Source organism: Coregonus clupeaformis, chromosome 28, assembly GCF_020615455.1.
Source record: "Coregonus clupeaformis isolate EN_2021a chromosome 28, ASM2061545v1, whole genome shotgun sequence".
Classification (NCBI taxonomy): domain Eukaryota; kingdom Metazoa; phylum Chordata; class Actinopteri; order Salmoniformes; family Salmonidae; genus Coregonus; species Coregonus clupeaformis.
Window position 1 is genome coordinate 22,208,548 of NC_059219.1, and position 26,522 is coordinate 22,235,069.

A 26,522-nucleotide genomic window follows, 5' to 3' on the forward strand; every position below is an offset into this window, starting at 1 on the left:
TCTGTCATTCTGAGCACCGTGGGTGGACACCCTAATCAGGTTACGCACCCAATGCATATGGGTCCGGCAGATTTATCAAATGTCTGGTGAATTAAAAATGTTGCCGGTCAAATGTCCGGCGCCACATTTTCCTAATGGAAATCCTAGTCTGGCTGAGCTAATGGCGGTCATCCAATTAGGATTTCATCCATGAGCCATAGTCTCCTCTCCTCTCACTGGAACACCTCATCCAGGGTAGAGGGGTGGACATCAGCGGCCTGTAGGCTTTGGATCAGCCTGAGGACTGTAGCGCTCCTCCCCTGGCTCTGCCTCCACTGGATCAGCCCCGCTAGCACTTTCCCATGCAAGCTCAGAGGGTGGTCAGCATGGCAACGGTACAGCGCCCCCGTCGAGAGGCCCAAGTCGAGGAGGACCGACTCCCACTCCGAACCGAGACGGGACGCCAGCCGGGACAACTGTCTGTCGGACGGGACTGCCCGGAGCGTCACCTCTGGTATGTTCCACTCATCTTTGGAAGGGAAGGAGGGAAAGGTGGTGGATATGCATGGAAAGAGGGAAACACAGAGAAAAGAGATGGGAGGAAGAGCGAGGTGGAGGGAGAGATGGGTAGAGGGAGAGAGAGAGAGAGACAGTTTATCAATTTCCATTTAAGAAAAACATGTCCCTGATACATTGTGATGTAATGTTACAACAATATGTTGTGAAAATAAGACTAGATGTTATGTAATTCCATGTCCATTTATTGGATAAGAAAGAAGAAGAAAAATACTACCAGTTCATTTGTTTTCCACAGAGTGAATGTCGCAATGCCATCGTGTTTGTTTACTTTTTCAGGGTCTGAGTGACTGAGAAAAGGCGTGTTTTTAGGAGTGTGTTAGTGTGTAGGCCTGTATGTTTTAGAAATCTGCTTGTCTGATAATTACCTCCATTTAGGAGAGAGAGAACAAGAGCGTGAGATAGGCCTAGAAAATGAGAGAAAGAGAGGAAAAAAACTGAGCGATATAGTGAGAGATATTGAAATGGAGAGCAGTGTTTTTTTATCTGAACATAACAGTGTTGCGTAACAGAGGTGGGCAGACCAGGAACACTTAGCAGGCGTTCCTGGAAACCACTTTTTATAATAGAGTCAGACCAAAACCACATCAAATACCAGGTCATCCTCCTCTGGCTAAGAGGCTGAGAGGAGGTGGGGAGATGCAGAGCTATGTAATTACACACATTCTTTTATCTGCAACAAGTTAAATCCCTGGTGGGAAAATATGCATATTGTTTTTATGCAGATTTTAGAATATTCATCAAATCAGTCATCAATTGGATGGAAACCTAGCTTGGAAACCACAGTTTTGAGTCTCCAAAATCAATCTCTCTCTCCCTCTCTCTGAAGGGAATGGGATATCGTAGATGTGGCTTGAGCGCCGCAGTCGACTCGCCTCAAAATACGGTCAGTAGTATGTCACCTATGGATGGTCTTCTTGCCCAGCCGGTAAGGGGCTGTGGGTTGTAGAGCAACCGTCCTTGGAGAGGGTATCAAAGGGTGCACATACGGAGGTGACTGGGTTTGCATGGTAAACAAACATGCTTTGGGGACAGTTGTATATCATGCATTGTATGTATGTATAGAGCAGGTCAAGGTCAAGCCATATCCGTTCAGTTCAGCAGGTATGGTGGAACCAAGGACACAGATGGATGTGTGGCTATTATGAGAAGGTGTATGGTCAGTGAGTTTGGGGCAGTATGGTGAGTAAATAGCCTAACAGTTCTCTCCTCCGCACCCTATTCCTCTTCCCCCGCTCTCCTCCCTGCTTAGGCCTACAGTGAGGGAAAAAAGTATTTGATCCCCTGCTGATTTTGTACGTTTGCCCACTGACAAAGACATGATCAGTCTATAATTTTAATGGTAGGTTTATTTTAACAGTGAGAGACAGAATAACAACAACAAAAATCCAGAAAAACGCATGTCAAAAATGTTATAAATTGATTTGCATTTTAATGAGGGAAATTTGTATTTGACCCCTCTGCAAAACATGACTTAGTACTTGGTTGCAAAACCCTTGTTGGCAATCACAGAGGTCAGATGTTTCTTGTAGTTGGCCACCAGGTTTGCACACAACCCAGGAGGGATTTTGTTCCACTCCTCTTTGCAGATCTTCTCCAAGTCATTAAGATTTCGAGGTTGACGTTTGACAACTCGAACCTTCAGCTCCCTCCACATATTTTCTATGGGATTAAGGTCTGGAGACTGGCTAGGCCACTCCAGGACCTTAATGTGCTTCTTCTTGAGCCACTCCTTTGTTGCCTTGGCCGTGTGTTTTGGGTCATTGTCATGCTGGAATACCCATCCATAACCCATTTTCAATGCCCTGGCTGAGGGAAGGAGGTTCTCATCCAAGATTTGACGGTACATGGCCCCGTACATCGTCCCTTTGATGCAGTGAAGTTGTCCTGTCCCCTTAGCAGAAAAACACCCCCAAAGCATAATGTTTCCACCTCCATGTTTGACGGTGGGGATGGTGTTCTTGGGGTCATAGGCAGCATTCCTCCTCCTCCAAACACGGCGAGTTGAGTTGATGCCAAAGAGCTCGATTTTGGTCTCATCTGACCACAACACTTTCACCCAGTTCTCCTCTGACTCATTCAGCAAATTTCAGACGGCCCTGTATATGTGCTTTCTTGAGCAGGGGGACCTTGCGGGCGCTGCAGGATTTCAGTCCTTCACGGCGTAGTGTGTTACCAATTGTTTTCTTGGTGACTATGGGCCCAGCTGCCTTGAGATCATTGACAAGATCCTCCCGTGTAGTTCTGGGCTGATTCCTCACCGTTCTCATGATCATTGCAACTCCACGAGGTGAGATCTTGCATGGAGCCCCAGGCCGAGGGAGATTGACAGTTATTTTGTGTTTCTTCCATTTGCGAATAATCGCACCAACTGTTGTCACCTTCTCACCAAGCTGCTTGGCGATGGTTTTGTAGCCCATTCCAGCCTTGTGTAGGTCTACAATCTTGTCCCTGACATCCTTGGAGAGCTCTTTGGTCTTGGCCATGGTGGAGAGTTTGGAATCTGATTGATTGATTGCTTCTGTGGACAGGTGTCTTTTATACAGGTAACAAGCTGAGATTAGGAGCACTCCCTTTAAGAGTGTGCTCCTAATCTCAGCTCGTTACCTGTATAAAAGACACTTGGGAGCCAGAAATCTTACTGATTGAGAAGGGGTCAAATACTTATTTCCCTCATTAAAATGCAAATCAATTTATAACATTTTTGACATGCGTTTTTCTGGATTTTTTTGTTGTTATTCTGTCTCTCACTGTTCAAATAAACCTACCATTAAAATTATAGACTGATCATGTCTTCGTCAGTGGGCAAACGTACAAAATCAGCAGGGGATCAAATACTTTTTTCCCCTCACTGTATATCCCCAAATCCCTCCCTACCACTACTCCCTCTGCCTCGCTCTCCCTCCCTTCTCTTCCACAATTCAATCTATCCTCCGTGCCTCCCCCTCTACGCTCTCTAGTTTTAGCAATCTTTCGCTCTCCTCCCTCAGTCTACCTCCCTCCACTCGGTCCTGATAGTGCCAGTTGCTCTCTTGACCCCTCAGACAAAAGGGATTACTGTGCCAGGCTGTGTCACTGCGCCCATACAAGACAAAGGGGATTTCATAACCCTGCCCAACTCATCACAGATTACGCATAACACACACACACACACACACACACACACACACACACACAATAGGGATTTTCCAGATAAATAAAAGAGAAAACACAGATCTCTGGTTTAATACAAGTTGCAACAGGGAGACACCTCCAGCACAAAAGCAGAGAAGCATGGCCTTATTTTCTAATCTCACAGCACCAATGCTCTGTAAACACCCGCCGAGAAGCTTGTAGGAAGTCACAACATCAGCTGCTATAGAATGACAGTGTCCCAGAATACAATAACAATCAGTGTCCTCGGTCCTTGCACCTCCAGTCTGGCGTCAATCACAATCAACAGATATGAGCAATCCATAACATTCAGTATCAAGTCTAGTGACCATCAACCAGTACACAAATGAGTGTCCCAAATAAAACACTGGAAATCATGCGTATTACAGAAAAGGAAAACATAAATGATAAGCAGTGTTCATTTAATTTGATTAAATCTAAAAATGTCCCCAACACACACACACACACACACACACACACACAGCCCAGCGGGTGTAAACATACACACAGGGCCAGGCCCATGACACGCCTGGTGAGCTAATGGCTGTCATCCGATTAATGGACCGTTGAGCACTCACTGAGGCGCGATGAGGGCAACACACAACACACTGACCCCCTATTGAAATTATATGGGCAAGCAGCTCAGAGGGACAATTAGGATTTCATCCATGATCATCCATCCACGCTATCATCCATGCCATCATCCGCTTTGGGAATCCAACATACTGAGAAAAACGACAGAGTTTGAGCTAATACTGGGAGACGTGAGGGGGGAAATAATTGCGAGTGTCTGCTAACTCCTATAAGCTAGGGGAGGGGGTTCCGGGTCCAAAAGTTCACGGGAGGTCATGTGTCGAGTTCCCAAAAGAGTGGCTGAACGAGAACTGCCAAACATTACACTGCCGGTCACTGATTCAAAGTTAATGAGAGTAGGCATTCTAACGCTCCCGTTGGGAGATTGCTGCCGAAACATCAGTAATTAATTCATGAATGTATTGCACCTAATAGTGTGTGCGGCTACTTTCTTTTTCAAAGGTCTCTCACTGATCAACATTTCTTACTATTGAACAAGAGGCATCATGGGATAGCTAGCGGCTGACACGCTGAGGACACTAGGCTACGCAACTCAAACCTGGGTAACAACGCCCAGAAACACCCGTAACACGGTGTCATAAATAAACTAGGCTTCAAAAATGTGACACACCACTGACTTGTTTTTTATCTCCCGTACAGCGGAGACAGGAGGCCTCTGAAGTACATCATGTTCCCAAACGCATGCCAGAAAGGTTCGGCCCAACCAAGCCAGGCCTTCAACTGTTTGCTAACAAAGGGGACACACACACAGAAACTCAGAGGGAGGACACATGGGGAGAGAGACTGACAGGGCTGTGTGAGAGAGAAGGCCGTTACAGCTAAACAAACCGTTTTTCCCCGAAAACCAATTTGCTGAAAGGCGCATAGGCTAACTGTTAAGATGCTGGGAGCTTTTGAGAAATAGGCCTTCACTGGAGAGAGAGAGTAGGTTGAGAGAAAGAGAGAGTAGGTCGAGAGAAAGAGAGAGTAGGTCGAGAGAAAGAGAGAGTAGGTCGAGAGAGAGTAGGTCGAGAGAGAGAGAGAGAGAGTAGGTCGAGAGAAAGAGAGAGTAGGTCGAGAGAGAGAGCGATAGCGAGAGAGAGCGATTGTAACCAAATAAGGAGCTGTGGAGAAAAAAGAACTGATGAAACTGAATGCTTTTCTAAGAATTGCCTCTTTATGAGAAAAGCAGGCGGTCCCACCTTACCTTCTCACACACACACACACTGATGAGGAGGAGGACAGGGTATGCTGACATGTAGCTGAAATAAAGTATTTCAAAGTGTGTGAGGCCATTGGACAGTAGTACCGGTAGGTAAGGGGTGTGTGGAGATGCCTAGTTTATTCTAAATAGTCAAAACCTAAAGAAGAAACCAACATCACCTTGCTGTTCCCATATTTTAATAACCAACTAATTCAGATCCATTCATCTAAGTTCAAATAGTTCAATTTGTTTTTGTTGAATTACATTTTTATCTCATAGTTATTAGCGCTTACACAGCAATGTAATAACAAAGGGATGAATGATGACCAAAAGCCTGAAACCAAACCCTGAGTAGGCAAAGAAAACAATCCAAAAAGGTACAGGACTCTCGCCAAACTACCTTGTTCATGGTTAGACAGACCGAGTGAGTGTGTGTGTGAGTAACGTGTGTGAGTCACGTTGTGTGTGTGTGTGTGTGTGTGTGTGTGTGTGGATGCCTAAAATAACCATGATTATCCCCTCCTCTAGCTCCGAGGGCTGTTACCAGGAAAGTTTCCCCTGTCCTCAGACCTTTTCAGGACACAAATGGCTGGTGCTGCCTTTTAAAATCTCTTTAACTTGAGTAGCTAAAATGACTTTATGGAAGCTAGTGCAGCTGTGTGTTGCCAGTTGTGCACAGTTGGCTATTTAAACCAGTTCTGGCTGTACAAGCAGCTTATTAAACAATTCAGCACAATGTACTGTATTGCTTGTAACAACTGCATTTAAATGTAGCCTATCTCCACAATAATGAATGATTTTTTAAGTAAAACATTTAAGCTGGTCCTGGCTAGGGCTGTTTGATTTTGAATAGCCTAGTAATACGGAATTTTGTATATTTTCATAATTAATTGAGTGACATTAGCTTAATCTATACAGAATATCTCGTCACCATGCATTTCCATCTCCTCCTCTCTCTCTCCTTTATTCCGTTCTTGAGCACGCAGTTTAGTGAAATATGTTTAGTTGTGAAAACATGTTACTATTGATGTTCCCGAACAGATTTCACTTGGTTTCCAGAATTAAGCACTGGGTAGCTGCAGGAACAAGGTTGGAGTGAAATAAGTGTTCTTATATTTATTTCTCAGCTGCTCATATTAAGCACATGCTCTGCTATAAAACCGAAGTAGCCTACAAAACGGACCCCCCGAGAAAGCCTCCATTCACTATTTGAGTGCATACAGATTACATTTTTTCCCCTGCCCTGTTTCCTGTTCCTGCCCATTTAATAATGGACCATTCTAAATCGAAACTAATTTGACATACTAGTAAAGATTAAATTGGAGAATAGTCTGATGGGTGAAAATATGATCACTTGATGAGAGAACAACTGTGCAGCCTGAGGCAAGGAACAGAGCGCAAGCTTTTTTTTGCTAATTTAGCCTATAGGTCGCACCATGCAGCCCATTTACAGTGCATTCGGAAAGTATTCAGACCCCTTAACATTTTCCACATTTTGTTACGTTACAGCCTTATTCTAAAATGGATTAAATTGTCCTCCCTCAATCTACCCACAATACCCCATAATGACACACCAAAAACAGGTTTTTAGAAATGATTGCAAATGTATTACAAATAAAAAACGGAAATATAACATTTACATAAGTATTCAGACCCTTTACTCAGTACTGTGTTGAAGCACCTTTGGCAGCAATTACAGCTTCGAATCTTCTTGGGTACGACACTACAAGCTTGGGACACCTGTATTTGGGGAGTTTCTCCCTTTCTTCTCTGCAGATCCTCTCAAGCTCTGTCAGGTTGGATGGGGAGCGTTGCTGCACAGCTATTTTCAGGTCTCTAGAGATGGACATTGAGACTTGTCCTGAAGCCACTCCTACGTTGTCTTGGCTGTGTGCTTAGGATCGTTATCCTGTTGGAAGGTGAACCTTCGCTCCAGTCTGAGGTCCTGAGCGCTCTGGAGCAGGTTGTCATCAAGGATCTCTCTGTACATTGCTACGTTCATATTTGCCTCGATCCTGCCTAGTCTCCCTGCTGCTGAAAAACCTCCATGCTTCACCGTAGGGATGGTGCCAGGTTTCCTCCAGACGTGACGCTTGGCATTCAAGCCAAATAGTTCAATCTTGGTTTCATCAGAGCAGAGAATCTTGTTTCTCATGGTCTGAGAGAATTTAGGTGCCTTTTGGCAAACTCCAAGTGGGCTGTCATGTGCCTTTTACTGACGAGTGGCTTCCATTTGGCCACTCTACCATAAAAGCCTGATTGGTGGAGTGCTGCAGAGATGGTTGTCCTTCTGGAAGGTTCTCCCATCTCCACAGAGGAACTCTGGAGCTCTGTCAGTGACCATCGGGTTCTTGGTCACCTCCCTGACCAAAGCCCTTCTCCCCCTATTGCTCAGTTTGGCCGGTTGGCCAGATCTAGGAAGAGTCTTGGTGGTTCCAAACTTCTTCCATTTAAGAATGATGGAGGCCACTGTGTTCTTGGGGACCTTCAATGCTGCATACATTTTTTTGTACACTTCCCCAGATCTGTGTCTTGGCACAATCCTGTCTCGGAGCTCTACGGACAATTCCTTTGACCTCATAGCTTGGTTTTTGCTGTGACATGCACTGTCAACTGTGGGACCTTTTATAGACAGTTGTGTGCCTTTCCAAATAATGCCCAATCAACTAATAATTACTACAGGTGGACTCCAATCAAGTTGTAGAAACATGTCAAGGATGATCAATGAAAACAGGATGCACCGGAGCTCAATTTCGAGTCTCAAAGCAAAGGGTCTGAATACTTATGTAAATAAGGTATTTCCATTGTTTTTATTTTCAATAAAATTTGCAAAAATGTCTAAAAACCTGTTTTCGCTTTGTCATTATGGGGTATTGTGTGTAGATTGCTGAGGATTAGTATTTATTTAATGAAATTTAAAATAAGTCTATAAGGTAACAAAATCAAGGGGTCTGAATACTTTCCGAAGGCCCTGTATGTTAATTTCTAAGACATTCTAAGGTTTGTATCATTCACAACTAAAGTCGCCAAATAACTGTGAATCTAGCATACAGGATCTGTTTCAAATCAGCACTTTTACGCTCAACATAGCCACTTAATATGCGCACTCGCTCTGTTACGGGAAAAATTTATTTTCTATTTTATTCAGCTAAGTTAAATTATATTCTTCTTACTGTAAAATCAGATGAAATAAAACTGCTGGGACTTACAAGCATATCTTGTCAGCTAAATTAACAAGCCTACGGCATGGAGCATATCAGATAACATAGGCCAACTCATTCTCTTCAACTGAAATACATTTTCTTCATATCATAATGTTTCTTTAGACCTGACTAAAATAATGGATTTATTGTGATGGTGTATATTAAATTGATTTATTATACTTAGTTTTTTATGTAGATGTTCCAAAGGCGCACATCAGCAGCTGGTATGTGTGGAGGCCTGGAGATGTAAACCTGTTTAATGTTAATTAACGGTCAATTACCTTGAGACCGGCAGGCTTTTGCAGGACAATAACCGGCTGACAAAAATGTCATGACCGCCTAAGCCCTAGTCCTGGCCGTGTGATTGGTCGTCTGGCTAGCTCTGAGCGGAGCAGCGGGCCTCTGACTTTAATGCTTCACCGTTCTAACAGGAAGCCACTCCTCTAGCCAAGATTCCTGGAAAGCAGACGGCAGGCACTAAAGGAGAGGGGCCGTGTGCTGCTGCCAAGGAAAAACAAGGCAGCAGCACACGGCGCTCTCCCTGTCGGCCTGTCCCAGCATGAATTTACTGCTCTTTATCAGGCCACAGCCGCACCTCTCTACTCCCAGTCAAGGAAGCCTTAGACTATGGCCTCAGTGTTAACTCTCACTATACAATGCCTTCCAAGTTTACAGCTTTAACTCACACTATATCCTCCATGAGACAAATAGATAAGGTCCTTATAAGAACAAGCTACAACGAAGAGTACAGTTCAACTCTCACTTTATCATGCCCTGGCTAAATGTGCCAAATAGCCTAGATAAGGTCATTCTAAGAACAAGCTACAATGACTTAGCAAGAACACATTTTTTACTCTCACTTAACAATGCCCTAAACATGCCAAATAGATAAGGTCCTTCTACGAACACACTACAATCTGTGTGCTGGCCAGGGTTGTACCACAGTGTAGGTTGTCGTCTTGATAATCAGTGTATGATAATAACATGTTTTTACCGCACAGGAGATAAAAGGGACCATCTAGAATAGATAATGCTCCTGATGGTCATATCTGATCACCATGGCAACAGGGAGCGTCAGACACCTAGCCGTGGTGTTTACGAAATAGTATATTTCAGTCAAACATCTTCAAATCTGCTCCTATTCAGCCATAACCTCCTGTATATGATAGGGTAGGCGGCCAAATTGTCCGGGACAAGAAGAAAAATCCATTGCAAAATAATGCTTTTTATTAATTGATGGAAATACCAGTCCATGTACTCCAACTTCAAAGGCAAATATACTTCATAGGCTAATAAATCCAGAAGCTTCTTTGAAATGAGTGTCGAGTGTGTGTGCTTCTATTTTTACTCACGTAAAAGACGCAAGGTCCTCATAAGGGACTTCAGCTAAGTGTACCCTGACTGGACAAAATTAGCGAAGATTGTGTTGACTATTCCTGTTTCCAGTATGCCCGCCAAGAGGAGATTCTTTCTCCAAAACAGAGTAAAGACGACGCCTTCTTGAGGACAAAGTAGCCAGCCTGATGCACACCGCAAGCTGCTCCAAGGAGTTGGACAGTTTTGACTTCCCAACAGCAGCGGCTCACTTTGAGCAGGCCAAGGTTCGGCACAAATACAAGTAAATTCGAGGCAGATTGTGTTAGTCAGGCCCAATCCTAGCAGTTCTGCTGCTGCCCTAGGCAAGATCATCATATGCCGCCCTTGTCATCTATAGTATAAAGATTTGGAATGGATTGATAGACTACAGTATAGGGTTGCACGATATTGGAAATAACTGACATGGCGATATTTTGTTTTTCTGCTATATATATATATATATATATATATATAGCGATATGAAAAAATACAGGATGTCTTCACCAGATGACTTGAAAAGCTCTATTTGAGAATAATTAAGTATTCTAGAATGATTGGGGTGATTTTGTAGGGAACTGCATCTTTATGGAAAATAAAAATTTAAATATGAAACTGAAAATGACTTTTTACCCTTTGACTTATTTTGGGTAGTTACATTTATTAATTAATACACTGTTTAATTCACCATGGCTCTATTGTATTCATGTAATACTCTTCTATCAATTCAGGCTAAAGTCAATGATCTAACATGTTATGATATTAATAATGCATGTTGCTTACCCTAAAAAAAAAAGTGCTCATTTGTGAATATAGAGGTGTGGTGTCTATAATTGATCCAGGAGATTACAGGAGGCTTTATCTCAGCCCTCCAACCAGGTTAAAACAGAGCATTCTCTACGGAGGAAGTTTCATTATCACAATAGGGAATTAATGTGAATGTCAAAATCAAATCAAAAAGTAATTTAAAATTGTATTACATTACAAACCTACTTTTTGAAAATAGAAACATATATCTTTTAATTTGTACCATTTGAAAAATGAAAAAAAGAGCAGCTATACACCAATCCTGAGTGGTTTACAAAAACAAAATAGTGTTTATAAAACAAATCATTTGTAATAATAAAAGCAAAACCTAACTAATAAATACCAATGAACTTAACATGAATAACAAATATGAACACGGAACCATTGTATTTCACAAACTTCTGTTTTTTAAATAAACTTTTCTTAGCAACAGTGCCAAAGGAAAACAATGTTGATCATCATGGCTAGACAAATGCCGATTAAATTAAACTTTCAACTGTATAAAATCTGGTTTCTTTCTAAACAGAGTACCTAGTAAAATAAATAAATGTCTTTCTCACAACTGTAGAATAATATAGTAAATCTAAATTCTATTCAAATATAATAACTTGACTTTAAGCATGTATACATTGCTCACTCAAACTTGAATGTTTTGGCCAAGAATACCAGTCTATTCACCATTACAGGCTTGAGACATGACCGTTGGCAAGTGACAATGTTGCCACTTGTACTGAAAATCCTCTCTGAGGGGGAACTTGTAGCGGGAATGGATAGATACTTGCGGGCAAGCTTGGCGAGATGTGGAAAGCTTACTCTATGTGTTTTCCACCATGCAAGTGGATCTTCCTCTTTGTTTAAGGAAGGTGTTAGCAGGTAGTTGTTTATTTCTGCTTCCACAGCATCCTTGTGGGTCAGAGAGGAATCACCCTTTACTGCAGCTCCGCTCTGTTTAAAGAAACCTCCCAAGGACTTCTTGGCTTTCTTTGCCTGGGATGTATCAGCAACTTCAGGCTCCACTTCAGTGCTGCTGCTTGACGTCTCCTCCTGGCTTTCCATCATTTCTGATGCCACTCTGGCCTTGACTTGGGGCTTGTTGTCCTCACTGATGAAGTCCATCTTGAACCGGGGATCCAAACAAGAAGCCGCATCTAGCAGCTCCTGAGTAGCTTCATCTCTATATTTCTCGTTGATGTAGTGTAACATCTCCGTTTTCAAGGTCTTGGTCAAGTCTGTGTCTCCCTCTTGTATTAGCAGCATTGAAGTGTTGAAGAGGTGAAGAACTGGCTTCACATATGAGACACTAACATAGTCTTCTCCTGAGAGTGCATCTGTGAAGTCCAGCAGTGGGCCCAGTGACTTAATGACAGATTCCAGGACATCCATATCTTGCCAGGTTAGAATTAGATGCCGTGTCTTCCTGTCCTCAGACAGGACCTGAGTTATAGCCTTCTGCTGCTCTAGTATCCTGCTGATCATCTTCTGTCTGGAACCCCATCTTGTTTGGCATTCTGATATGAGGGAATGTGAAGGTAGATTGAGTTCCTTCTGGGCTCTTTCAAGAGCACTTCTGGCCTTCCAGCTGTGAGAGAAGTGACCCACCAGCTTCTTGCAGACACCTGCAGCACGGTCAATGCGTCCATCCTTTTTCACTGCATTTTCTAAGGGAAAAAACAAAGACTAAATAAAGTACTTATTATTTAATACATTTACTTTAATAAATGATTTATACAAATAAATTGCTCATAAAACTGTTTTGCAAATGATTACACAATTAGTTATTTACAGATACAATTTAGAGTTTCAGCATGCTTTCTTTATATTTTAAAGACCTATAATAAAACACATTCATTCTAATATAACTTATATCTCATGAGTTTAGCACTAACTATTTTACTTAATGATAACCCAAAATATAGGGGCATTTAATTCCATTGTTTGTTATTGTAAACAAATGCAACATTTAAACATAAAAACGATAGCAGATATATAGATATGAAACATTAATGCCATAGGATATCAGCCCTGGCATTCAGAGCTTTGGCTATCAACCTGACAGTTTGTATCATTCATTCTTCCCCAGCCACATCCTCTACAATAAAAATATATGAAACTTATGAAAATTGTTATATTTCAGAACAGGTTGCTAGGTAATAATATGTAACAGTAATAGTATAGCAATAGTAGTAAAATAGAATGCGCAATTGGGCATAACTTACCAACTGCAAGATGCAGTCTGTGGCCAAAGCACTGCGATCTGGTCCACTTGTTCAGGGCGGCAGCCTTCACCATGTTCGCGGCATTGTCTGTTATACAGACTAGATGACTCTCATCTAGGCCCCTCTCATCCCTGTTGCAATGTTCTCACTTGTATGATCCTCTGGGGAAAATGCAGTTTGCAAACAGCGACTTTTCAGGTGGAAGTCCTCATTAATAAAGTGTACGGTCAGACTTATGTAGGGCTCCGTTGTCCGGCTGGACCACAAGTCCGTTGTTGCTGTATAATATTCCACTTGTGAAAGCTCCGTTTCAACTTGTGCCTTGCTCGTACAACTCTGGTATGGCAACTTGAGAAAAATTGTTGCGTGATGGCATTACATACCGCTTGTCAAGCGACCGGATAATGTTTTTTAAACCCTCTTTGGTAACCGTGTTAATTGGTACTATGGTCTTTGGCGATGTGAAATGTTATTGAATCTGTGATTTCTCTCTGCCGTTTGGAACCTTTCTCGTATGGTGTAATACTGGCAAAGGCATCCGAACTAGATCTTTGCTTTGGAGGGCATTGAGATGCTTTGCACTCGTCATACGAAGATTTGTGGTGCCGCCTTAAATGATCGAACAAATTGGTCGTGTTGCCTCGTGTTGTGGCAACAATTGCAAGGCACTCTCGACAAAGTACCTGTTTTTGGTCAACATCATCCTGTCTGTCGCCAAAATATTTCCATATAATTGACGATGCATTTCTTTTTGCAACCAAATTCTCAATTTCGGTCTTTTTTGCCTGTTCCTCACTCATCATTTTGTCACGCGCAAGCAGAGCCCGCATGTCAACCACGTGCAGCAATGAACTCCGTGTTTAAAATAATAATAATAAACTGTGTATCCAATAAACCATAAATCAGAGTAAATTATGTTATATCAGACAGATATAATGCTAGTTTAACGTAAAAAAATATATATATATTGTAGACTGATATGTTTACCTTACTAAATCGCACGTTCTGCGATGTGACTATTGCGGATGCATACATCGCAATGTCGATGCTGAAACGATATATCGTGCAGCCCTACTACAGTAATGACGTGTATCATGGGCAATTGGTGCATTTCAGTTGAGCTTATTCAGTAACACTTGGAAATGAAACATCGTTGCAAACTATTCACATTGGAGAGTTATAATCACTAGGCAGCCAACTGCCTATATTAGGAAACAGAGTTGTTATCAATAAGCCACGTACACAGAGTATACCAAACATTAGGAACACCTTCCTAATATTGAGTTGCGCGCACCCCCCTCAGCCTCAATTCAGACTCTACAAGGTGTCAAAAGCGTTCCATAGGGATGCTGGCCCATGTCGACTCCAATGCTTCCCACAGTTGTGTCAAGTTGGCTGGATTTTTTTATTTTTATTTTTATTTCACCTTTATTTAACCAGGTAAGCCAGTTGAGAACAAGTTCTCATTTACAACTGCGACCTGGCCAAGATAAAGCAAAGCAGTGCGATAAAAACAACAGAGTTACATATGGGGTAAAAAAATAAACATAAGTCAAAAATACAACAGAAAATATATATACAGTGTGTGCAAATGTAGCAAGTTATGGAGGTAAGGCAATAAATAGGCTATAGTGCAAAATAATTACAATTAGTATTAACACTGGAATGCTAGATGTGCAAGAGATAATGTGCAAATAGAGATACTGGGGTGCAAAAGAGCAAAATAAATAACAATATAGGGATGAGGTAGTTGGGTGGGCTAATTTCAGATGGGCTGTGTACAGGTGCAGTGATCGGTAAGGTGCTCTGACAACTGATGCTTAAAGTTAGTGAGGGAGATAAGTCTCCAGCTTCAGAGATTTTTGCAATTCGTTCCAGTCATTGGCAGCAGAGAACTGGAAGGAATGGCGGCCAAAGGAGGTGTTGGCTTTGGGAATGACCAGTGAGATATACCTGCTGGAGCGCAGACTACGGGTGGGTGCTGCTATGGTGACCAGTGAGCTAAGATAAGGCGGGGATTTGAATAGCAGTGATTTATAGATGGCCTGGAGCCAGTGGGTTTGACGACGAACATGTAGTGAGGACCAGCCAACAAGAGCGTACAGGTCACAGTGGTGGGTAGTGTATGGGGCTTTGGAGACAAAATGGATGGCACTGTGATAGACTACATCCAATTTGCTGAGTAGAGTGTTGGAGGCTATTTTGTAAATGACATCGCCGAAGTCAAGGATCGGTAGGATAGTCAGTTTTACGAGGGCATGTTTGGCAGCATGAGTGAAGGAGGCTTTGTTGCGAAATAGGAAGCCGATTCTAGATTTAACTTTGGATCGGAGATTCTTAACGTGAGTCTGGAAGGAGAGTTTACAGTCTAACCAGACACCTAGGTATTTGTAGTTGTCCACATACTCTAGGTCAGACCCGTCGAGAGTGGTGATTCTAGTCGGGTGGGCGGGTGCCAGCAGCGTTCGATTGAAAAGCATGCATTTAGTTTTACTAGTGTTTAAGAGCAGTTGGAGGCTACTGAATGGATGTCCTTTGGGTGGTGGACCATTCTTGATACACACGGGAAACTGTTGAGCGCATAAGTATTTTGTCTTGCCCATTCACCCTCTGAATGGCACACACACAATCCATGTCTCAAGACTTTAAAACCCTTCTTTAACCTGTCTCCGCTTCAACACTGATTGAAGTGGATTTAACAGGTGACATCAATAAGGGATCATAGCTTTCACCTGGATTCATCTGGTCAGTCAGTCTATGTCATGGAAAGAGCATGTTTTGTATACTCAGTGTATATCACACATGACACGAGTCACAACAGTTCAAATTACAATAAACATAAAAAATTTAACATAATCCAGCAGCACTGTAAAAAGAGAGATATAATTTGAGCTTTGGAAACAAGTGCTTTCATAAACGCATGGCGCGGGCCTCATTTCACACGAGCATTGTAAAATAAGCTTTCTCTCAATGAACCAGCCTGAACGAATTTAGTTTTACAGACCGAATTTGATTGTCCAACATCGGTTGTATAATTTCTTCATTTTGTGGCCACCTAAAGTGTCCTCTTTCTACTGCTGTGGTTCTGAATCGCAGCGGAAATGGAGAGCGGGGCGGGCCGGCCCAGTTATGGCTAGAAGAGATTTTTTGGCATTTTAGCTAACCCCAACCTTATTCCTAACCTCAACCTAATTCTCCCAACCTGCTATGTAAATTATCCTAACCTGCTACGAAAAGTCAAATCTGACGTTAATTTGACAAAAGATCAGGACAGGTCTTTCGCAAGTTATATTATGCAAATATTATACTTTGAAGTTGTGTTTTATTACTGTGTAGGCAACTTGTTCTTCTAGGCTAAATGTTTTTCATTTTTTTTATGAAATGTATGATTTATAGCAGGGATGAAGACGCAAAAGGCAATGTTCTGCTTTTCAATAAAACCTGTCATGTTGGTATAAGAACATTGTTCTACTTTACAGGCTCATTTCTATTCTGTTAAGATGAATTACAATAAACAAAATGTTTATTTTGAGCACCTTGGCTGGACGCCCTGATGCGTTACGCACCCAATACATATGGATGTCTGGTAAATTTCTCAGATGTCCGGTAAATTAAAATCTTGCTGGTCACGTTGTCCGGCGCCAAATTTTCCTAAAGGAAACCCTGGCAGACAGCTAGTCTAATTCTCCTGTCCTCCTGTTACATTCTGTTCTGTGTAAGAGATAGCCTACACAGCATTGGCTCTTAGCAGGCAGTGCAGGAAGAGGTAAATCTTGAACGATATGTTAAGTTATGGTGAGAGGACATATTGTACCAGCATCTATCCAATCAGGTGCTGACAGGGATCCCGTACTGGTGGAGACCAGAACGCATGGTAACCTGAGAGCTGATTGAGGAGGGATGCATGTTTTGATATCACTATGCATCAGCGGAGGAGCAGGAGGGAAGCATATGTTCCAAACAAATCCACTGGTGGCAATAAAATGTATTTAAGAAACCCGTGTGTGTGTGTACTGGGCAGTGAGTGAAGCAGGGACGAGGTAAGGGTTATTGAAAAACGGATAATACCATCATGGTTTCCAAGGCAACCCACCAATGTCATCTGTTACCATCATAACAGGAGTGGGGGAAGCGGGTGATAAAAGCACAGAGCACATCCATACATTTATGTGAATTAGGCCAAATGATTCAGCGAGACAGGCCTGTATAAAAGAATACATGAAATCCTTTTCAGCCTAAATGATCCTTTTCAGAACACCAGACTCTCCCCACGGTGTTCAATCAGCTAGAATAAAAGCCTTTAGAAGGTGAAGGCTCTCGCTCTCCTTGCACTCAGTTCTCTGCGCTGCTGCTTCTAGGAAATCTGAGAGCAGCTTCTTTTTTTCCCCCCACCACATCAATATTTATTACAATCCGTACAGTGGGAGCAGGTCAGCACAGGAGTGCGAGAGAGAGAGAGAAGAACAGACAACAAATGGCTTTGATTAAATATTTTTCCTAGAAAGGAGGATGCGGTGTGTGTGCCTGACCTCGGTGCTAGTGCTGAGAATGAAAACAGCTTTCAGGGAAACCAGGCCTGTTAGACACTCAACACACTCACGCCCTAGACAGCCCCAAAAACATACTTTTTCCTCGCCATCTCCCCTGTTCTGCACGGATACTGTACATTCTAAATAAATATTAAGGCTACCAGTTTTACTGTATATGCTCTACATTATCATATGTTGAAATGTCTAAATGTTTAGTATCTGCCAAAGACAAAGCTACAAATAACAATTTGTTTTGTCAAAATGTATACAAAAGTAGGGCGATATAACCTAAAAATAATTTCTCTTTTTAATTATGTGCGATTCACGATATACTGTATATCTCAATTTTTTTAACGTTATCTCTAAATAAGCTTTGTTGCACAATTAAAGATCAATACACTGTATTTGAAACTGTCAGGAATAATCTAATGAATTCAGGGCTTGTAAAATTATACCTAGGCTAAATATAAGCCTTCCACAACCATAAGACCCACTTATAATTTAATTATTTTATAAAAATAGTTCAACCTGCTTTTTTTTCTGGCTTTCAAGTCTGTTTATGAAAATGCAATTTTTCTAACAAATTGAACCAGAACCATGCACATCCACTAATAATGACTAACTTCTTGTAGCAGGCACTATAGAAAATTAACACACTCTCTCAAGCACACGGGCTTTATATTTCAAGTCTAGCCAACTTGGTTCTATTTGCTTGCTAACAAGGTAGAAGAACAGTTGAACTGTTATGAATAGACCCTCCTGTCTGTACAACATCACCTGTTCACATTGTTTAGATATTGAAATCTAGTGGCTTACCTGGAAAAGAATATGCTTATTTCTCAGAATGAGAACAAATTGCCAATTCCTTATATAAAATGTGTATTTTTATGCTCATTGCACATTTATAAAAACACATTACACTAGACAGCTGGCACATAAAAGTCTGTGGCTAAAAAGTTCCTAGCTGTACATGGTACCGCAATGCCACGCGTGGCAGAAACTGAGCACGCATACATTTTCCACAACATGTTTATTGATATTCTTGTTTTACTAGGGTCTGCTCTGTTCTACATTTTGGTAGTTGAGACATAAAAAGGGTATCGTTAGAAAGGTTAAGTTCTCATCTATTACAGTAAAATAATGTCTCTAAGTGTTTCGGTGTCAATGACAGATTCTGTTGGACCAGATCTCAAATAGCGAGTTTAAACTGCATGTTGTGAGAGAGGAAGAAGTTATCTTTCGTATTTGTTGTGAGTGGCAGGGGCTTGGTGTTTGTGTGAGAGTGGGAAGGTGCACAGTGCACACAGCACAGAAGGAGCCAAGGAGACGAGACCAAAAAGACATAGAACGATCATAAAAACAAACAAAAAATAAAAACCTAGATTCTTGTGATATTCATTAATTTGATATGACGCCCAGCCCTATAAAAAAGTAGTAGTGGCTCTCAGTCCTCTGATCATCATTACTTTATTATACATTTTTTAAAATAAATTCATGAACAGAATTGATCAATTCATGAATAGTTGGTGATGCCAACTAGGCCTCACACAAAAAAAAATACTGAATGAAAGCATGGCGTTTTGGTCGTATTAGTGGCCTTCAGATAAGGACACGCACGCCAGTGACCTCCAGGATGGTTTATAGTGAGTTTACTGACCTTTTATTCACAAAAAAGTAGCATGCGAGAGAAAAACATGAGGGTCGATGTGACAAAACAGAGCTAGAGTAAACGTCCACCAGAATGAGATGTTTTCACGTCTTGATCAAGTGCCAAAGATAATGTTTGTGCCGTATTTCTGGAGCCAACCATTTAAGGTTGTGATGCTGTTGCCATGTGGAAAATCTAGGATGGCTTTAGAACAGAGTAGTCCACTCTATAACCTTCATTTAATGTGTTGCCATTGATTGTGCCTGTGCTGTCTATCGCGTTTATAATAGAAGAAATGTGGTGTCACGCAGAATTTCAATTAGTGGAAGTCTCGAGGTTCTGCTCGCCTGAGTTAGAATACCTCATAATAAGCTGTCGACCATCCTATTTACCAAGATAGTTTATGTTTTTCATAGCTGTTCATTTACCACCACAAACCAATACTGGCACTAACACTGCACTCAACGAGCTGTATAGGGCCATAAGAAAACAAGAAAATGCTCATCCAGAGGCGGCACTCCTAGTGGCCAGTGATTTGAATGCAGGAAAACTGAAATCGATCTTACCCAATTTCTACCAGCATGTCACCTGTGCAACTAGAGGCGAAAAAAACTCTAGATCACCTTTACTCCACACACAGAAACACATACAAAGCTCTCCCTCGCCCTCCATTTGGCAAATCTGACCATAACTCGATCCTCCTGATTCCTGCTTACAAGCAAAAACTCAAAAACAGGAAGTACCAGTGATGTGCTCAATACGGAAGTGGTCCAATGAAGTGGATGCTAAGCTACAGGATTGTTTCGCTAGCATACACTGGAATATGTTCCAGGATTCATCAGATGGCATTGAGGAGTTTACCACAACAGACACCGGCGTCATTAATAAGTGCATCGACAACACCGTCCACACATGATGGTATGTACATATCAACCAGAAGCCATGGATTACAGGCAACATCCGCACTGAGCTAGAGCTGCAGCTTTCAAGGAGAAGGACACAAATCCAGACATTTATAAGAAATTCCGTTACGCCCTCTGACGAACCATCAAACAAACGTCAATACCGGACTAAGATTGAATCCTACTACAGGGGCCCCGACGCTCATCGGATGAGGCAGAGCTTGCAAACTATCACGGATCACAAAAGGAAACCCAGCCGCGAGCTGCCCAGTGACGCAACCCTACCAGACGAGCTAAATGCCTTCTATGCTCGCTTCGAGGCAAACAACACTGAACCATACATGAGAGCACCAGCCGTTCCGGATGACTATGTGATCACGCTTTCCGTAGCCGATGTGAGTAAGACCTTTAAAACGGGTTAACATTCAAGGCGCATTACTAGGACGCATACTCATAGCATGCACTGACCAGCAAGCAAATGTCTTCACTTACATTTTCAACCTATCCCTGACCCAGTCTAATACCTACGTTTCAAGCAGACCACCATAGTTCCTGTGCCCAAGAATGCCAAGGTAACCTGTCTAAATGAATATTGCACCATAGCACTCACATCTGGAGCCATGAAATGCTTTGAAAGAGTGGTCATGGCTCACATCAACACCATCATCCCAGACAACCTGGACCCACTCCAATTCCCATACAAATGACTCAATCTCTATTGCACTCCAGACTGCACTTTCCCACCTGGACAAGTGGAACACCTACAGTGGGGAAAAAAAGTATTTAGTCAGCCACCAATTGTGCAAGTTCTCCCACTTAAAAAGATGAGAGAGGCCTGTAATTTTCATCATAGGTACACGTCAAAATAATATTGAGAATTATTTTACCAGAAAATCACATTGCAGGATTTTTAATGAATTTATTTGCAAATTATGGTGGAAAATAAGTATTTGGTCACCTACAAACAAGCAAGATTTCTGGCTCTCACAGACCTGTAACTTCTTCTTCAAGAGGCTCCTCTGTACTCCACTCGTTACCTGTATTAATGGCACCTGTTTGAACTTGTTATCAGTATAAAAGACACCTGTCCACAACCTCAAACAGTCACACTCCAAACTCCACTATGGCCAAGACCAAAGAGCTGTCAAAGGACACCAGAAACAAAATTGTAGACCTGCACCAGGCTGGGAAGACTGAATCTGCAATAGGTAAGCAGCTTGGTTTGAAGAAATCAACTGTGGGAGCAATTATTAGGAAATGGAAGACATACAAGACCACTGATAATCTCCCTCGATCTGGGGCTCCACGCAAGATCTCACCCTGTGGGGTCACAATGATCACAAGAACGGTGAGCAGAAATCCCAGAACCACACGGGGGGACCTAGTGAATGACCTGCAGAGAGCTGGGACCAAAGTAACAAAGCCTACCATCATTAACACACTACGCGGCCAGGGACTCAAATCCTGCAGTGCCAGACGTGTCCCCCTGCTTAAGCCAGTACATGTCCAGGCCCGTCTGAAGTTTGCTAGAGTGCATTTGGATGATCCAGAAGAGGATTGGGAGAATGTCATATGGTCAGATGAAACCAAAATATAACTTTTTGGTAAAAACTCAACTCGTCGTGTTTGGAGGACAAAGAATGCTGAGTTGCATCCAAAGAACACCATACCTACTGTGAAGCATGGGGGTGGAAACATCATGCTTTGGGGCTGTTTTTCTGCAAAGGGACCAGGACGAATGATCCGTGTAAAGGAAAGAATGAATGGGGCCATGTATCGTGAGATTTTGAGTGAAAACCTCCTTCCATCAGCAAGGGCATTGAAGATGAAACGTGGCTGGGTCTTTCAGCATGACAATGATCCCAAACACACCGCCCGGGCAACGAAGGAGTGGCTTCGTAAGAAGCATTTCAAGGTCCTGGAGTGGTCTAGCCAGTCTCCAGATCTCAACCCCATAGAAAATCTTTGGAGGGAGTTGAAAGTCCGTGTTGCCCAGCGACAGCCCCAAAACATCACTGCTCTAGAGGAGATCTGCATGGAGGAATGGGCCAAAATACCAGCAACAGTGTGTGAAAACCTTGTGAAGACTTACAGAAAACGTTTGACCTGTGTCATTGCCAACAAAGGGTATATAACAAAGTATTGAGAAACTTTTGTTATTGACCAAATACTTATTTTCCACCATAATTTGCAAATAAATTCATAAAAAATCCTACAATGTGATTTTCTGGATTTTTTTTCCTCATTTTGTCTGTCATAGTTGACGTGTACCTATGATGAAAATTACAGGCCTCTCATCTTTTTAAGTGGGAGAACTAGCACAATTGGTGGCTGACTAAATACTTTTTTCCCCCACTGTATGTGAGAATGCTGTTAATTGACTACAGCTCAGCGTTCAACACCATAGTACCCTCCAAGCTCATCACTAAGCTAAGGACCCTGGGACTGGAAACCTTCCTCTGCAACTAGATCCTGGACTTCCTGACAGGCCGCCCCCAGGTGGTGAGGGTAGGCAACAATACATCTGCCACGCTGACCCTCAACACGGGTGGCCCCACAGGGGTGCGTGCTTAGTCCCCTCCTGTACTCCCTGTTCACCCACAACTACGTGGCCGTGCACGACTCCAACACCATCATTAAGTTTGTCGACGACACGAAGGTGGTAGGCCTGATCACCGACGATGATGAAACAGCCTATAGGGAGGAGGTCCCAGGAGGTCCCTCAACATCAGCAAGACAAAGGAGCTGATCATGGACTACCAAGCATTATTATTGTTTTATTCACTTCTCTTTTTGACCTGCACGGTTTAAGAATTTCACCCTTTTTGTACCCTGCAATAACATCTGTGACCCTGTGCATGTGACTAATAAACTCATCAAATCTAAAAGGAGGCTGAAAAGATTTGGCATGGACCCTCAGTTCCTCAAAAAGGTATACAGCTGCACCATTGAGAGCACCTTGACTGGCTGCATCACCGCTTGGTATGGCAACTGCTTGGCATCCTCCCGCAAGTTACTACAGGGTAGTGCGTATGGCCCAAGTACAGGAACAATGGTGGCCATCTTGAAGCATGTGGGGACAGCAGACTAGGATAGGGAGAGTTTGAATATGTCCGTAAACACACCAGCCAGCTGGTCAGCGCATGGTCTGAGGACGCGGCTAGGAATGCCGTCTGGGCCGGCAACTTGCGAGGGTTAACACGTTTAAATGTCTTACTCACGTCGGCCACGGAGAAGGAGAGCCCACAGTTCTTGGTAGCTTGCCGCGTCGGTGGCACTGTGTTATGCTCAAAGCGGGCAAAGAACTTGTTTAGCTTGTCGCGCAGCAAGACATCGGTGACTGCGACGTGGCTGGTTTTCCTATTGTAGTCCGTGATTGTCTGTAAACCCTGCCACATACGTCTCATGTCTGAACCATTGAATTGTGACTCCACTTTGTCTCGATATTGACGTTTTGCCTGTTTGAGTGCCTTGGAGGGAACGACCACTGTTTGTATTCTGCCATATTCCCCGTCACCTTGCCATGGTTAAATGCGGTGGTTCGTGCTTTCAGTTTTTTGCGAATGCTGCCATCTATTCACGGTTTCTGGTTAAGGTAGGTTTTAATAGTCACAGTGGGTACGACATCTCCTATACACTTCCTTATAAACCCACTCACTGAATCAGCGTATACGTCTTTATTATTCTCAGAGGCTACTCGGAACATATCCCACTCCGTGCGATCAAAACAATCTTGATGCAAATAGTCAGGGTAGCCATTTGATTACCTGTTCAGGAGTCTTATGGCTTGAGGGTAAAAGCTGTTAAGAAGCCTTTTGGACCTAGACTTGGCGCCCCGGTACCGCTTGCCGTGCGGTAGCAGAGAGAACAGTTTATGACTAGGGTGGCTGGAGTCTTTGACAATTTTTAGGGCCTTCCTCTGACACTGCCTGGTATAGAGGTCCTGGATGGCAGGAAGCTTGGCCCCAGTGATGTACTGGGCCGTACGCACTACCCTTTGTAGTGCCTTGCGGTCGGAGGCCGAGCAGTTGCCATATCAGGCAGTGATGCAACCAGTCAGGATGCTCTCGATGGTGCAGCTGTAGAACTTTTTGAGGATCTGAGGACCCATGCCAAATCTATTCAGTCTCCTGAGGGGAAATAGGCTTTGTCGTGCCCTCTTCACGACTGTCTTGGTGTGTTTGGACCGTGATAGTTTGTTGGTGATGTGGACACCAAGGAACTTGAAGCTCTCAACCTGCTCCACTACAGCCCTGTCGATGAGAATGGGGGCGTGCTCGGTCCTCTTCTTTTTCCTGCAGTCCACAATCATCTCCTTTGTCTTGATCACGTTGAGGGAGAGGTTGTTATCCTGGCACCACACGGCCAGGTCTCTGACCACCTCCCTATAGGCTGTCTCATCGTTGTCGGTGATCAGGCCTACCACTGTTGTGTCATCTGCAAACTTAATGATGGTGTTGGAGTCGTGCCTGGCCATGCAGTCATGGGGGAACAGGGAGTACAGGAGGGGACTGAGCACGCACCCCTGAGGGGCCCCCATGTTGAGGATCAGCGTGGCAGATGTGTTGTTACCTACCCTTACCACCTGGGGGCGGCCCGTCAGGAAGTCCAGGATCAAGTTGCAGAGGGAGGTGTTTAGTCCCAGGATCCTTAGCTTAGTGATGAGCTTTGAGGGCACTATGGTGTTGAACGCTGAGCTGTAGTCAATGAATAGCCTTCTCACGTAGGTGTTCCTTTTGTCCAGGTGGGAAAGGGCAGTGTGGAGTGCAATAGAGATTGCATCATCTGTCACAGCCCTAGTTAGTCTACACCTGTTGTTTACGAAGCATGTGACAAATAAAATGTGATTTGGAGCGACATTCAATTTCAAAGCAATTTTCTATAGTTTCTGAGAATAAAATCGATTTCTACGTTTTTAAGAGTTCGAATTTTGGATGGATGCCATTTTTTTTGTGTACTATGCAGACATATTGCAGTTATTGTGCAGATATATTGCAGGGCAATAGGCATACAAAAACTGCAAACAAATGTTAGAACCATAGAATTATGGGAATTAAGGGCCTTTTCCTCCCACGCACTATGCCTTTGAAACTCCCTTCCTGACAATCTCAGGGCTGGTCAACATGTTGGGGCATTTAAAGCAGGCCTTTAAGACTAATCTCTATCAGCTGGCCTACCCTTCCTCCTATCTCATTGTTGCTTTCATGATATGGTTATATCATTTTAACATTTCTGTTCTTTATATTATCAAGTTTATTTATTTTACTATTTTTTTCTAATTTACCTTTTATTTGATACACTTTTAGATTATTCTTGTATAATAAAAAGTGCTTTACAAATGTAATAAATTACTAATATTGTTTATTCTTTAGAGTAATTATATTTATATGGTTAGAACCAGTGCTTGACTTGGGCAGGAGCTCACTGGAACTGAGTTCTGGCACCTCAAATGTCCTACTGCTTGAGTTCCTGCACCTCTTATAGAATATTAGCATAAAAGTAAGTTCCTACACCTAAATATAAACAGTACCTGCACTCAAAAATAAGTACCAGCACCTATCAGTGCAAGCCCAGCACTGGTTTGAACTATATTGATTGGTTCTAGCTACCTATTCTATTTATATGGTCTTTTTACTGTACAAAGGAAGGGCCATTGAAAATCTAGCCTATAACGTTAGTATGACGTCAAACACTTGGCATCAGACTCACCTGTTGGACTTTGAACAGGTACATTGGGTTGCTCCAAATCCTGGAGTAGCTTGTCTCTCACCCAAATAAACTCTTCCTCCAGGGAATTCAGAAATGTACCAAACGCCCGCGGCCCTCGGCTGGGAAGGATATCCAGCAGTCTCAACGTCTTCTTCTTGTTGCTTATTTGAGACTGAATCTCGTCCACCTGGCACTCTGTTAAAATGTTCTCCTGGTACAGGAATTGAACTATGGTGTCATCAATTAAAATTTGATTGGACAGGTCCAGCCGGTGTTTCCTGAGTATTTCTTTGTGCCTCGGGTCCATAGTTGTCATGAAATAACTAGTTAGTCGTACCTAAGGTCTACAAACATTTATTTCGTCAAACTAACCCGCCATAGGCAATATTTATTGACTAACATTACCTAGCTTACGTTTGCTAGCCAGCTAGCTTGCCTTCATGTGACGTTGGTTTGCTGCTAACGTTAACTGCAGCATATACGCAAACAATTTCTTGTTTTTGTTGTCTCAACGTGAACAAAACTAACCTTATTACATTATTCATATCAATGTCAACTGTCATTCCTCTTGTTTTAACACATTTAGACAATAACTTTCCTGTATGCTCAGCTGCTTACTTCCTCTTCTTTGTGATTGGGTTTGCGGATCGCACCCAACCTTTAAGGCGCA

General features: G+C 42.7%; 1 protein-coding gene across 1 annotated transcript; it reads right to left on the bottom strand.

Moving 5' to 3' along the window:
- Positions 1-26,491, bottom strand: cradd (CASP2 and RIPK1 domain containing adaptor with death domain). Its single transcript, XM_041872463.1, has 2 exons — positions 25,853-26,491; positions 1-508 (listed from the first exon to the last, which is right to left on the bottom strand). The coding sequence occupies exons 1-2, from the start codon at positions 26,166-26,168 to the stop codon at positions 213-215; spliced, it is 612 nt and encodes a 203-aa protein (XP_041728397.1). The 5' UTR covers positions 26,169-26,491; the 3' UTR covers positions 1-212.
- Between the last annotated feature and the right edge of the window lie 31 nt (positions 26,492-26,522).